Genomic DNA, 15,445 nt, shown 5'->3' with positions numbered 1-15,445 from the left:
AATTAATATTTTGTAACAAATATATTTATATTGCATTTGTTTTAGTAAAAACAAATTTTAAAAAATTGTCAAACAATTAAAGTTATTTTATGTAAAAACGACAAAACTATCCAAATTTTTTCAAAAATCAAGTTCATCTCATTGAATCAAACCCAAACTTAATTTTTCCATATATATATATATATATATATATATATATTTAACTTGATATCAAGTTTTTCAATACATCAAAAACCCAAAAGAAACCATTTAGGGACAGTTTCAATATATAAGGTATAGATGATAAATTAAGTATTATTTACTTTCTCAATATTTTTAAAAATTTAAGAATTATACTTGTACTACTATTTAAATTTTTAATAAGATTAATATCACTATTAATCGAATTTAGTCCAATTGTTAAATTAAAAATTCATAAATACAAATTTGAAAACATTATTTTATGTTTTTATATAAAACTAAAATAATATATAAATATAATAAAATTTAAATATGATTATTTTAGTATCTCAATTTTATCCTTATATATTTTTTATAAGTATGTTAACGGAGCATCATAAGTGTGTTATATTCTTGTAATAATAATAAGAAAGATGTACTAAATTTGATTGGTGTTTATGAATAATGGGTCCTACCAAGTAACCGCACGTGGTTAGCAGGCCAAAAACAAACATGAGACATTAACCGAAGCAATTTACAGGTTAGACAGTTGAAAACACCGTTAACTTACCCCCAAACTCCACAGTAAAAAAAATGCCCATCAGCTTCCAAATCTCCTTTTTATTTATTTTACCCCGACACAAAGATGATAATTACCGTTCAACGTCCCTTTCAAAGACTTATTTATCTATTTTCTAATTAGGGTTCTCAAAATTAAAAAGAAATTATTAAAAAAGAAAAACAGATTCGATCATATCGGAAAAACCCTACGATCTTTAAACCTATGTTCTATACATTCAAGTAATTTTCTTTTCTTTTTTATTTTCCAATTCCATTTTTAGGGATTCGACATTTAACTGAATTTGTCATACCAATTTCAAAGGTTTTTTTTTTTTTTGTCTCCATTGTTTTGGTGACTTGCAAATTCGTTTGTTTTGGTGAGTGTCAAATTCGCTTCTTCTTTTTTTCAAAATACAAAATCTTTTAAAGTTAGGTTTTGCGTGTACTAAAAAGCCAAGCTTTTGATCTTATGATATATTTTTTTTAATAGGTTTCTCTGCAGTGGTTAAAGGAAAAGAAAAGTTTCAAAAACACTGATTGCTAGGAACTTTTTTTATAGAATTATATATACAGCTGTCAAATGTTTGCTTCGGATATGAATTCAGTCCGGGAGGCCAGCAGAGTAACCACTGCCGGTATGATGCTGTTTCCAATTCAATTTACATGGCCATATGGTGGAAGAAATGTCTTCATTTCTGGTTCTTTCAATAGGTGAGACTTTTTTTTAATAAAAAAGTTATTGTTATTGATATCAAAACTATAATGTTTAGGTTTATGATTAGTATTTAGATTAATGATTAATGGTTTGAAAATTAAGGTGGGCCGAGTTGGTGCCAATGTCTCAGGTTGAAGGTGCCCCCAATGTCTTTCAAGCCGTTTGTGCCGTATCACATGGTTGCCATGAGGTTAGTTAGTTTGCTCTATAGGAACTCGAAATTCTAAAATTTTTAGAAATATTATATGGGTAATTTCTTTTTCTCTCAGTGGTAAGTTTTATCAGTTCAGCGTGTCAAGTACTATTGTTGATAAGATTTAGTTTAGGATGGCTTTGTTGTCAAGCTATTATGGAACGTGTCAATCCTAGTATTTTAGGTTTGTGTTGGTTCTCCCTTGCAGTACAAGTTTCTTGTTGATGGTGAATGGCGACATGATGAACGGCAACCTCACAAGAATGGTGAATATGGAATAGTTAATACTTTCGACGCTTTACCTGTACCTGTAGAGGTTGCTCAGGTGCAACCTCGTTTGGATGTACTGAATAGCATGGAAGTGGATACCGGTCTCACAGTAAGCGCTAGTTATATTCCATAATTGTGTACATGACTTACTGAAAATATTTTTAGTTTTAAGGCCTAGTTTAGGTTTGTGATTGAGTTTAAAAATTGTATAAAATGAAAACTCATCATACTGGCAAAAGTAGATTTTGCAAAAGCAGGTAGGAAGTTGCTTTTTGTGATTGCTAACAGCTCATTGCAATTCAGGTTCTTTTTTTACTGAAAATGTGACCTTGTTTGACTTTGACATTGCATTTGCAGACAAATGCAGTTCCAATAGAAATACCAAATGGAGTCTAATGATTTGGACTTTTTTTTATAGTAGTTTAAGTTGTCACAAATCTAGTTGCCTGTGCAAACTCTGTAGTCTGCATATGATTGGTGCGTGCTGCATTTTTGTTCTTAATGCATGCTCATCATGCTCCTTGTATACTTTTTCATTCACTAATGCCTCTTTATTACCTTGTATAGTTTTCATTCACTAATGCCTTTTTATTTCCTTTTACTTTCTCGTGCAAGTGGATTTTGATACCTTTCTGCAATGCAGCATCGAATCTCTGCAGTTACATTGAATCAAGCAATGCCAAGGATTTCAGAAGAGGATGTACAGGCCTGCCGTCATCGCATCTCTGTATTCTTGGCAGCACATACTGCTTATGAGCTACTCCCCGAGTCAGGCAAGGTTTGGATGCATTCCTATTGACCCTCCTTCACAATTTACACATTCCCTGCATGTTTGATTCTGATCAGTGCATGTTAATCCACTTTGCTAATTTAGACAGATTTGCCTTACAGGTTGTTGCCTTGGATGTTAATTTGCCTGTAAAGCAAGCATTTCATATTCTGTCTGAGCAGGTATCAGTTATGGGATATCTGAGGAATGAATATGGTTATTCTCATTTAATGCTTCCTGAATTTATTTCTGGATGAAATACATGTTCTGCATAGCCTTATACTCAGCCACCATAGAAAAACAAATAAAGAAAGAAAGAAAGAAGCAGAAACCTCTGTAATTTTCTTTTGCTAATGCTTCTTAGAGCCTTTTCTAGCCGTAGATGTGTTTACTCTCGATATTGACATCATGTATGTTTTTGATAACATTCATGCATATTTGCTTGTTGCTTATTAATAGTTCGGATACATAGTATTTCTGAGTCTAGCTGTTATCAGGGTATTGCTTTGGCTCCGCTTTGGGACAATTGCAAGGGGAAGTTTGTTGGAGTTCTGAGTGCTTCAGATTTTATATTGATTCTGAGAGAGGTATGTTTCCAATGCAGAAATAAATGTTTTGGTACTATCAAGTTTTCAAAAATTTAGCAAGAATTTTCCTTTTACTCTAATTCCAAATAACTAGAAAGTTTCAGGATATTAATATTAGATAGTCTGGTAGATGGATCTTCTGTCCTGTATATTTCTCTTAATGCTAAAAATTTTCATTATGCAGCTTGGAAATCATGGATCAAATCTGACAGAGGAAGAGCTTGAAACACACACTATTTCTGCTTGGAAAGAGGGAAAGGCATACATGAACCGGCAAGTTGATGGGCATGGGAGACCAATTCCAAAACATCTCATCTATGTTAGTGTTTAATATGGTGATTTGCCTTGGATGATAAATCACGAAAGATGTTATTTTTATGCTCATGCACGTGCATTTTCTGTTTGTTTGTACAAATGAGCGGAGCTGTTTCTCTATTCATGTTTGTATGTTTACGTTTTAGTATAGACATGCATACATCATCTAGGTGTAGTGTGAGGTATGGATGGTGACTGGCCTAACTAGATGTTTATTCTGCTATTATGTCTTCCAGATTCTTGTTTTGGCTCAACTACCAATGTGGTTATACTGCATTTTAAGAATTATATCAAGTGAGAAAACAAGTTTATAGTCATATTCTGGGAATAGAAATTATATAGCTGCAAGAATTCTAGTGACAAGGAAAGCACATTTCATTATGAGTTAATAAAGCCGGCCAAAACATAAGTAAAGTGCTCCTTGGAACATTATCTAGCAATAAGAAAGAAAATTTCAGCCTGACGTATATAATGAGACTGTTGAAAGAATTAGGGCCAAGGTTGGAGTAATTCCATGCAGCTATGCTCCTCCCGAGGCAACCTTGTTCTATGTAATGATAACAATGAATCAATAACCATTTGAGTAATGATTATTCTATGTAATAATGACAATGGAAAAGAATCAATGATCATGCTCCTCATATGACAACTGTGTGCAAGTAAAATGGTCTTCGTTAGGAAAAAGAACACTCTATCATTTCCTTTCTTTTTTTCCCATCTTTGGTTGCCAATGCCTATTTATTACATGCTATGCTCCCTTTTGTTTGGTGTTTTGAAAAGGCTGCCTCTTTGGGTTCCCTTCTGTTATATGTTCTAATTTCATGGCTTTCTGCTTCATCTCTTGTTTCCCTTGTTCTGTGCCATTTGAGAAAAAGCATATTTTTTAATAGTTGTGTTTACGAGGGCCCTTGTTGATCATACAGGCTGGGCCATGTGATAACTTGAAGGATGTAGCTTTGAAAATTTTGCAAAGTGGAGTAGCTATAGTTCCTGTTATCCATTCATCCTCAGAAGACGGTTCATTTCCCCAATTATTACATCTTGCTTCTCTTTCTGGAATACTAAAATGTGAGCCTTTTATTATTTTTCGATTAATAATATATATGTTCTTTTACTTATTTGTTGGGAAGTAAATGATTTTCCTAACCGATGGAATTTGATTTTCTAGGCTTATGCAGGTATTTTAAACATTGTTCTGGTTCTTTGCCCGTACTGCAATTACCTATTTATGCAATCCCTCTGGGTACATGGGTTCCAAGAATCGGCGAATCCAGCAGTCGGCCATTTGCAATGCTGAGACCTACTGCTTCTCTTAGTTCAGCATTAAATATGCTAGTTCAAGGTATGAAAGAGAAGATATTTGTGATTTTGTTTGAAGTTACGGACAAGGTTAAGCTTAATACCTTGAGATTCAACCTAAAAAGATAAGAGATAATAATGTGCTTATGTTTTATATATAGTATGATAAGGTTTTTCCCTTTGTCTTCACAGCTCGAGTAAGTTCAATACCTATAGTTGATGACAATGACTCGTTACTGGACATATATAGTCGGAGGTAAGGCGTCATTCTCGATTGATTTTCTTTCTTGCAAGCAGAACTTACTGTGATCTTGGATTGAGGGTGGTAATTGTTCTCAATTTTGTTATCTTATTTTCAGTGACATAACGGCTTTGGCAAAAGGCAGAGCTTATACGCATAATCTAAACGAAATGACCATTTATCAGGTAAGGTTCTGTCTTCTTCCTGGTATCTGTTTTATGCATTTGGCTACCAAAACAAGGTTGGATGTGTCAATGATGCTTTGAAGCTGATAATCCTTAGAGAGGTGGAAATTTTAAGACTTCTTACCCTAATTTTTATTGGTAGTCTTGGACTAAAATCTTGCAGTGTAATTGCTTATAAAAATGTATTGTTGGGCTGGGCCGAATTCGAGCCTTTGGCTTAGTAAGTTTTTTTGGAGCTGAGCTGCTGCATAGTCTGACCCATGGACAAGTCTATTTTATGACAATAAATAATGATAATACAATTTCAAGTTACAAGTTAAATGATAAAAATGTAAAACAAATTAATAATTTAGTTTGTAAGTATTGCGTTTAATCAATTATTTTTTAAAAGAATTATACTTAAATTAAGTTTGATCTTTTGGATTACTTGTTTGGGTCATTTTGAGTTTGCTTAGTGTGAGAGAATAGTTAGAGGAAAGAAAATAAAAAAGATGACCGTTTTTCTCTCTTTTTCGGAAAGCAAATTATTCGAAAGTGGCAACATACTAGGAGAGAAAATGGTAGAGGAGTGAGTCAAGTTTTTGCGTATTTACAAGATTGTCCATCATGTTTAAATTTACCTTTTCCATGCTTAAAATCATACAAGTTTTTGTTTTCTTTCTTTTCAATTTTCAACCTGCCGAGCAATAGATGGAAAGTAAATACTAACTTTTTCATCTTGCCTACCAAGCACTCCTATGGAAATATGTATATTCTATCTTTTCACTTTTCTCTTCCAACATTGTTTTATCTTTATGTTTTTGGCTAGCCACCCTACCAAGCGAAGGTTAAGTTTTTCTCTGATTATATGAATCCATTTCACTTTCTTACGAAAATGAAAAGTAAGAATATTTGTCATTTCTTAAGTAACATACATTAGATCTACTCAAATTCAGATGATCCTATTTGGTTCAAAACCATTATCTTCTGATTTTGCAGAAAACTTGTTTCCTAACTTTTCTTCTCTATGTACTCATTAGGCATTGCAATTGGGACAAGATTCAAACACTCCTTATGAGATGAGAAGTCAAAGATGTCAGATGTGTTTGCGCACTGATACATTGCTTAAAGTGATGGAACAATTGGCAAACCCTGGTGACTTTCTCTCATTTTTTTTATTTTTAAACTCCATTTAAAAAAGAAGGATAATGATTTTATGGATGGGTCTTTTTTTAAATGTAGCACTGAAATATATATGGACACATATTGGCCTTCAAGTCCGATAAATCATGTACTATAATTTCGAATATATATCACTGTATGACATTATAATATTATCCCCATCCTGATTTCAGGTGTTCGACGGCTTGTCATTGTGGAAGCCGGCAGTAACCGTGTAGAAGGCGTCGTGTCGCTTACGGACGTTTTTAGGTTCTTGCTTGGTTAGTTAGAAGTAATTGCAGATAACTTTTATCTAGAAGCAGTTTTTTTGCATTGGACTCCCATTTCTTGTGGGCACCATACCCTGCCCCTAATGTTCCAAAGAGACTGCAATATTTAAAAACCGATGATCATCGAATCTCATTCAACAATTCGATTAGCCTCTTGCTTCGTTGCCTGCTTTTTAGAATTTTAGGCCCAAGAAAGAGGATGTAATTTACGAAGATTCTGTTTGTTTCTGAAATTGGTTCATCTCCTCCTTGCCCACTTTATTCTCAGTATTAAACCCATTTGTCAATCAATGTAGATGCCATTATCTGCAGGGTGCATGAAACCTATGGTAGTTTATAGTTATCTTCAAAATTATATGTAAAGAGATGGGGAGGTAAAACTCTGCACCATGCTTACTTCATTAAGCTGCCTTTCTTTTTTTGCCTCAGTTTTTGCTTCTTTGAATCTTGGTATGCCTACAAGGATAATGCTCCTGGCCTTTTTTTTCCTAGGCAATAGCCAAGCCTGCTGCTTGAATTTCTGGACATTAATACTAAAACACGGAGCTTAGCTCATTTGGTTAATACACTTATCTTTAATAGGTGATTGTCAGTTAGTTTGAGATCCGAATCATAATTCCTACAACCTTTCTCCTGTCCTTGGATTGTCCGGAAAACGAAAGACACGAGTAAAACAGTAATGGTCTAGCCGAAATTTGTATTATCTGATTCTATTTCTATATTTGATCTCCAATGCTTGGACTGAAAATGCAGATTGATAAAAAGCAAATTGAGAATTATGGCGACAGATGGTATTTGATACCAGTTTTAATGAGTTACGATTGCATGAAATCATTGGATTATGTCTGTATTTAGTTCATAGGCTAATGTTTGTCTATGGTCAATGTTTTATCCTAATAAGTATATACATGTTATATATATATATTTATGTCAACTATATAAATACAAAAATATAGTGCAAATTAGGGTAGAATTCACTAACCCCCTTAAGGTAAGGTTTCATTAAAAACATTTACCCTTATATAGTTTGAGAAATACCCATTTGCCCCTAAGGTTGACGAAACCTAAATCAAATTCTTTTTACATTTGTTTAGTAAGGTAGTGTTTTGTATTTTCCCACGCTGATTTCAATGAAATGTGATTGTTGAGAAATTTATTTTACAATATTTGGTATACATTGGAAGGTATGGATTAAAATCCCAAGAAAGTTACATTATTACATTTGGTTAACTAATACTTTCCTAAGGGTGTAATGATAATTTACGAATTTACCCTTATTGAATAAAAGATAATATTTATGTATCTAATTTTGTTGATAAACTTTATTCTTAAAAATATTTGGATTAAATATTTAATACTAAAATTTAATTGATCATTTTCTAAATTAGTTTTTAATTTATAAATTTAATTGAAAGTAAAATTGTTTCAAATTTGTTTTGCATATATAAAAAACATACTTGGAATCATGTTTTGTTTTAATCAGCTATTACTGTAGGTAAAACTACAAATAATTGAATCGTAAGAATGTAAAATCATAGGTGGCTTGCACAGCTTAAATAGGATAATTATACCCATATTTTATGTATATAAAAAAGGTATTTCATACAAATACAAGTAGTAAATAGTTTTGTAGGTGGGAAGAGTTGGTTAGCCTCTTTTGGTTATTAAATGTTAGAATCACTTCTCAACTAATTGAATTTTTGGGAAAGTGACTATTTTCTATCATACTAAATGTTTCCTAAGGGTATATTTGATAAACTGGAAATTTAGTTGTTGAAAAATTAAGTACTGAATTTTTATTGCTAAATTTTATAAGTATTGAATTTATATTAAAATTTTGTTTGGTGAATTAGTAAATATAAGTACCGAATATAATTATGTTATTTGATTTAAGTAAATATTTATTTCTAAAAGAATATTATTTTTAGTTTTAACCTTATTGATATAATAGTTTATATTATTTGGAAAGTTTTGGATGAAAGATAATATAATAATTTAAATATATCATTTTTAAAAAGGGTAATTTATTTTAATTTTAATAAAATAAAGTAAAATAAAATCAATCTAATCTAATATTTTCTACATTAAGTGATAAATAGTGACTTATTTATTTCAACACCTTTTGTTGAAAATTTTCAATGGTCTATCAAGCACACCTAAATAATTTTTAATAAAAGACATTTCTACCTTCATTTTTTATTAGTCATGCAATTTATATTTATTCATTTTCTTTATTTTAATTAAAATAATATTTCATCAAAGTATTATAAAGTAAAATTCTAATTAAATTCTATTTTACTTTAAATTTAAATTTTATTTTATGATATATTAACTTGGAGGTGAATCCTTTAAACTATTTTTATTAAAATAATTATTAGTATGTAGTTTTTTTTTCTCAAAATATCTATCGGAGCGAGCTCAATAATTAATCTTTTATATTTTATAGGCCCATTAAGGGGTAGGTGCTGGTCACAAGTTTTAAAACTGTTACATACCCAAGGTGAGGATTGAACCCTCGACCACTAGTTAATGTAGGAAAGACTTTTGCTTTCTCACTTAATTCCCGTGGTTAGTATGTAAAAGAATTTAATGATGATAAATAAAAAATGAGAAAAAATAAAAAAAAATGAAATTACAATTATAACCAATAAGATTTTATTGAACGTAAACTTTAATAATCAAGCTAATAATTATTCAAATTTACTTTAATTATAGACATATTATTTAATTATTTTCCTCTTTACATTAAAAATTTAAAGATATTTAACTATTTTATTTTGAATTAAAAATTTAATGAATACTTAAATTAAAATTAAGCTTAAAAATTTAAAATGTATTTATATAAAAATTGAATAAAAAGAAAGAATAAAGAACACAAAAAATTAATTATCATTAAAATCTATTAAAATTAAACTTGTATATATTAACTTGAAAACACATCATATTTAACCTATGTTTATATTAGAATATAATTTGATCATAACTCAATTTAATAATTTTAAAAACTAATTAGATTTTTATTATTTAAAATATAATGTTTTGTAAGTGCATTTTTTTATCAAAAACACTTTTCTTAAAAAATACAAGAAAAACAAAAGTAAATTGAATAACAGAAATTATAAATGGTAAATTTTGTCTTTTCATTTAAATATTACCTTTTGAAAGATAATTTTTGGTTAAAATTGCTATAGGTCCCCATACTCTTCACAAAATTGAAATTTAGTTAGTTTACTTTTTAAATTTCAAAATTTAGATCAAATTGTTAACATTGTTAATTTTTTTGTTAAATTTGTTTGTGTGCCATTTTAAAATTAAAAAATCAGTTTTAGCAATGTAATTAAAAGAATGATATTGTAATGAATCTGAATTTAATAAAATAATTTGAACAGTTGAACCTAGGTTTTGAAATACAAAAGTAGAGCAACTAAATTCTTAAAAATAAAAATATAAGACCTAAATTCTAAATTTATAAAGAGTACAAGGACTTATAACATATTTTTACCTAATATTTTAGAGACTTTTTTTAATAATTTAATTATAGGCTTTGATTATATCTGCTTTTTTGACACAATACCAAAAACTAAATATGATCTCTCATCAACCTATAAATAGGAGGACAATTCATTTTATTTCTAATACTGTACTAGAAAGTGAAGAAAGTGAGGTTTTATAGTTGAAATAAAATGAGTTGCATTTTAGTTGTTTTGTTAATTCTTTCTTAATCATTTTTTTGTTGATTCAGGAAAAAGTTGGGTATTGGTTCTTGAAATATTAATGATATATAGAAGAATATCCGTGCATATCTTTTTAATGAAAAATTTTATAAAAAAAATAGAATTTTTGGATTAATCGAATATTCTTCTTTCTACTATTTGCCAAAATCTTTTACTGATTAGCATGCTCAAACTCGCGTCCTCTTGTATTAGCAACAATACACATACTAATCGAACTAAAATTTAATCGACTTTTGAGAAAACTTTTTAAAATTAATAATGGTTGTATTTAACACACGTGATTGTGTTGGGAAGGAATTGAAGTTGCCCATATGTTCCAACTTATAATTCGGAATACAACACCCCCACTCCACTCCTCCAACCTTTAAACTATTTTTACATTGATAAAGAGGTGAACTTTTTTATATTAAAATTTTATTAATACACATATTTGCCTAAGCTGGTGATATTTTTGAATCTATTTAGACATTTGTATTGATATGATAGTTAGGATGTTTACTATTTTAGGTGCAGTCTGGGTTTGAATTATACTAATTGTATTGATATAACATTAAAAAACAAAAACACCTCAAATTCAAAATTTTCCAAAAATTAAAATTTATAAAAAATAGAAATACTAAATGATTAACTTATATCGTAATCTTAAAAGCAACTTCTCGAGTAACTGCTTGGAATCTTGCCCATGCTATTGCCACCGAAAAACACATCTTGGTTCGAAAAATCGAGCTCCCCTTTATCCACTGCAACTAGAAATCCACAGAAAATAATATCAAAGGAAAACACGCTTAATGCATAATTTGGTATATTAGTTTCATACTTTTTTTTTTATCGTGACACTTGTGTTGTTTTCTATTTTCAATGTGGTATCCGTTTATTGATAAAATTTATGTATTTTGGCCCCTGACAACGGCAATGTCAATTTTTTAGCGTTTAATTTGAGTTTTAGAGTTGATTCAATGAAAGTTTATAATTAACAACTCTAAAACTCGAGTAAAATCACATTGTATTTGATAAATTAAAAGCAAAATTAAACAAATTCACAAATAACACTGAATTTGTTTTATTAATAAAATCATAAAAATTCAAATATAATAATATTAGCAATTAACTTTAAAAGATAAACCCTAAAACCCGAATTAAACACTAAAAAATTAATATTTTTACATTTGGATATCAAAATAGGTAACTTTTATCAAATATATATATTAAATTGGACAAAAGAATAACACAAATATCACATTAAAAACTCAAACTCATGTAACCAATAATATATTAAGCCATTTATTAAAGGAGAAATATAAATAGGATTATAAACCTGAGCCAAATAATAAATCGCACCCAATTAACGAGTATTGTTGATATTTGTTTAAAATTTTTGGGTAAATATGCAAATTCGTTAATATAGTGGGATTTATTTGAATTGATATGCCACCATATTTATAAATTAAAATAAATTTACCATTATACTTTAACTTCATTTTCAATTTGATTGAATTTTACCACTAAAGTTAAGTTTTATTGAATTTTGTTATTCAACTTTAATTTAAAATAATTTGAAGATAAATTTTAATAAAAATAATTTTTATACTTTAATTTAATATTAAACAACAATAATTTAATTAATACATTATTAAAATTAAATAAAAACAATTATTTTGTAAAACTAAACTTATTTTTTATGATATATGTATTTTTGTTTTTGAAGTTTATATTTCATTAAATAGAAATTTAAATTTAAATTATTTATTATTTATATTTATAAATTAAATTATTGTTAACTATTATAATAAATTATTTGAAAGAAATTTCTCATTAAATTATGTTTTCAAATCATCAAAATTAATATTGAATAGTAAAATTCAATTAAAACTCAAACTTGGTGGCAAATTTTAATAAAATTTAAAGCTTAGTAGTAAAATTCAATCACATAAGAATCAAATGCTAAATTTACTCATATTTTTTTTTGTTTAAATACAACTTTGAGAAGGATTTTGGTTACCTTAGAATTTTTTAATATTTTATTTAGGTCAAAGAATTATGTGCTTTAAGCAAGGGATTATACTTTAATCAGTCAACTTTGAATTTATTTTAGGCTTAACATACAAGTTGGTACATGAATTTGGCGATTTTTTCTATTTTGGTACCTATGGTTTTTTAGACCAAGGTGGTACTACAACTACACAAAAGTTACATATATTAGTCCAATAAATTTAGTCTCGATACTATGCCCATGGTTCTGACGTCGAATCTTCAGTGTCGATACATCAAAGCATTCCATCACCATGAGGACATGAATTTCAATAACAAAAAACTGAAAGTGAATTGGTGATGGGGTCGCGACATTGAAGGGTTTGAGTCGCGACATTGAGCTTTATAGTTGTGATATTGGGCTTCTAAGGTCATGACATTGAGGGCAATCACCAAGTTTGAGAAATTTCAGCCATCCAAGGGGTCAGAGTTGCAACACCATGAACTAGAGTCACGACATTGAGGCCACCAAATAGCTCTGGGAGTAAGTTGTTAGGGGTGTTGCGACACCAAGGTCTTGGTACCACGACATTAAAGCTTGATGGGACAATTTCTACAAGAGCATTTCTTAGTCAAAATAGGCCAAGTCAACTGTTAAATAGGGGTATTTTTTCCATCTTAGGTTAAACCTATATAAGTTTTAAATTTTTTTTTGAAGAGTTTTATGATGCGGAACCCCAGATCTAGACACAAGAGAAACACAAATTAAAAATAAAAACGAGAATAAATAAAATTAGTTAAATAATCATAATAATAAAAGGATAGATTTGCCCTATGGAACCCTTGGTTAACTTGCAACCAAAAACGGCAATGATTGAGCGGCTCCCTACGAAACCCCTAGAAGAAGAACCTCTAGAAACACCGATGAACGGGAAGAAATTTGAATATTTGTAACTCCGAAATACCCTCGAAAGTAACAAACTCCAAACTAAATAGCAAGAGAAGAATCACTCTACTCTCAAAAATTTCCCTCACACAAATTTGGAAGAAAACAAATACTCTCTTTTTTATGTAACCTCCAATGTGTAGAAAACAAGCCTATTTATAGGCAAATTACAAGAGTAATTGAATCCTAATAAAAACTCTTTAAAGAGTAATTGAATCCTAATAAAACTCTTTAAAACTATCTAAGAAAATAAATAAATAATAACCTAACCAATAAAATTACTTAACTCATAAATGATGTGTCCCAACCAATGACAATTAAGTAAATAATAATAATAAGATACATAAAAGATTAATCCACCAATTTATGGGCTTTCACTATTCCAAGATTGGTCCAGTGAATTGCATTCCCGTATTTGTCAATGTCACGAACATGATGAATTAAATTTGTAGCAACAAAGTCTTGGACAAAAGCATTCATCTTTGATTTTAATTATTGTGCCTTGCTTCGAGTGATTGGACCACAAGGAAAAATAACCCCTTGAGTGTCACCTCTTTGGCTCGTATCATTCTCCCCCTCTTCAAGAAGATTCGTCCTCGAATCTGAACCTACATCAAATTCAAAAGGAGAAAGATCAGAAACATTGAAAGTAGCACTAACACTATACTCACCAGGAAGATCGATGCGATAAGCATTGTCATTTATTTTCTCGAGTACTTGGAATGGTCCATCTCCTCGTGCATCAAGTTTATTCTTTCTCTTAGAAGGAAATCGTTCCTTCCTCATATGCACCCATACCCAATCTCCAGGTTCAAACAAGACTTGCTTTCGCCCTTTATTAGCTCGATGTGCATTGGACTCATTCTTTTTCTCAATGGCTTTACGAGCCTTCTCATGGATCTCTTTCACTAAATCAGCTTTCCTTTCACCATCTAAATTAGCAATCTCATTCAAAGGTAAAGGAAGCAAATCTAAAACAGTAAGTGGATTAAAGCCATATACAATATCAAAAGGAGTAAAACCTGTGGAAGAATGAACAGAACGATTATAAGCAAACTCAACATAGGGTATCCATTCTTCCCAAGATTTAACATTCTTACCTATTATGGCTCTAAGCAAAGATCCAAAAACTCGATTTACCACCTCGGTTTGACCATCAGTTTGAGGGTGGCATGTAGTAGAGTAAAGTAGTTTAGTACCTAACTTACCCCATAACACCTTCCAAAAGTGACTAAGAAATTTTGCATCTCTATCGGAAACGATAGTCCTTGGGATTCTATGTAATCTCACAACTTCACGGAAAAATAGATCGGCAACATGGGTTGCATCATCAGTCTTATGGCATGGAATGAAATGAGCCATTTTAGAAAATCGATCCACAACCACAAAGATTCTATCTCGTCCACGCTTTGTCCTTGGTAAACCTATTACAAAATCCATTGAAATGTCAGTCCAAGGCGAGCTAGGAACAGGAGAGGAGTATATAGACCATGAGGCATCACAGTGGATTTAGCTTGTTTACAAGTAATGCAAGTAGAGCAAATTTTCTCAACAAGTTTTCGCATGTTAGACCAATAAAAATGCTCATGTAAAACATCATAAGTCTTAGTGACTCCAAAATGACCCATAAGACCACCACTATGAGCCTCTCGAACCAACAATTCTCACATTGAACACTTTGGTAAGCATAGTCTATTATTTCGAAAAAGAAAGCCATCATGCTTATAAAATTTGTGAAATGCACCATGTTCACATGCGTCATAAATGCTTGCAAAATCAAAATCAGTGGCATATAAATCTTTGAGATACTCAAAACCTAATAACTTAGTATGCAAAGTACTAAGTAAAGTGTACCTCCTTGATAGAGCATCAGCCACAATATTATCTTTACCTTTCTTATACCTTATAACATAAGGAAAAGATTCAATGAATTCAACCCACCTCGCATGTCGCTTGTTCAACTTACCTTGTCTTTTTAAGTGCTTAAGTGATTCATGGTCAGTGTGAATCACAAACTCCATTGGTAAAAGGTAATTTTGCCAAACTTCTAGTGCCCTTACCAAGGCATACAAC

At 30.4% G+C, this 15,445-nt stretch overlaps 1 protein-coding gene across 5 annotated transcripts; it reads left to right on the top strand.

The window, feature by feature from the left end:
• The first annotated feature begins 861 nt into the window (after positions 1-861).
• LOC105777472 (sucrose nonfermenting 4-like protein) lies at positions 862-7,047 on the top strand. 5 transcript variants are annotated; one of them, XM_012600766.2, is made up of 14 exons: positions 862-960; positions 1,280-1,431; positions 1,538-1,625; positions 1,837-2,007; positions 2,542-2,676; positions 2,790-2,849; positions 3,165-3,254; positions 3,439-3,573; positions 4,493-4,637; positions 4,738-4,911; positions 5,061-5,124; positions 5,228-5,294; positions 6,314-6,428; positions 6,629-7,047. In XM_012600766.2, the coding sequence occupies exons 2-14, from the start codon at positions 1,301-1,303 to the stop codon at positions 6,718-6,720; spliced, it is 1,467 nt and encodes a 488-aa protein (XP_012456220.1). In that variant the 5' UTR covers positions 862-960; positions 1,280-1,300; the 3' UTR covers positions 6,721-7,047. The 5 variants fall into 5 exon arrangements, with proteins under 5 accessions (XP_012456220.1, XP_052478689.1, XP_012456219.1 ...); XM_052622729.1 differs by having other exon boundaries at positions 863-960; positions 1,211-1,431; XM_012600765.2 differs by lacking the exon at positions 862-960 and adding an exon at positions 961-1,097 and having other exon boundaries at positions 1,211-1,431.
• The last annotated feature ends 8,398 nt before the right edge of the window (positions 7,048-15,445 follow it).

The sequence above is a fragment of the Gossypium raimondii genome, chromosome 10, assembly GCF_025698545.1.
Source record: "Gossypium raimondii isolate GPD5lz chromosome 10, ASM2569854v1, whole genome shotgun sequence".
In the NCBI taxonomy this organism is placed as follows: domain Eukaryota; kingdom Viridiplantae; phylum Streptophyta; class Magnoliopsida; order Malvales; family Malvaceae; genus Gossypium; species Gossypium raimondii.
The sequence above is the reverse complement of the archived record's forward strand: the minus strand, read 5'-3'. Positions and strand labels throughout refer to the sequence as shown.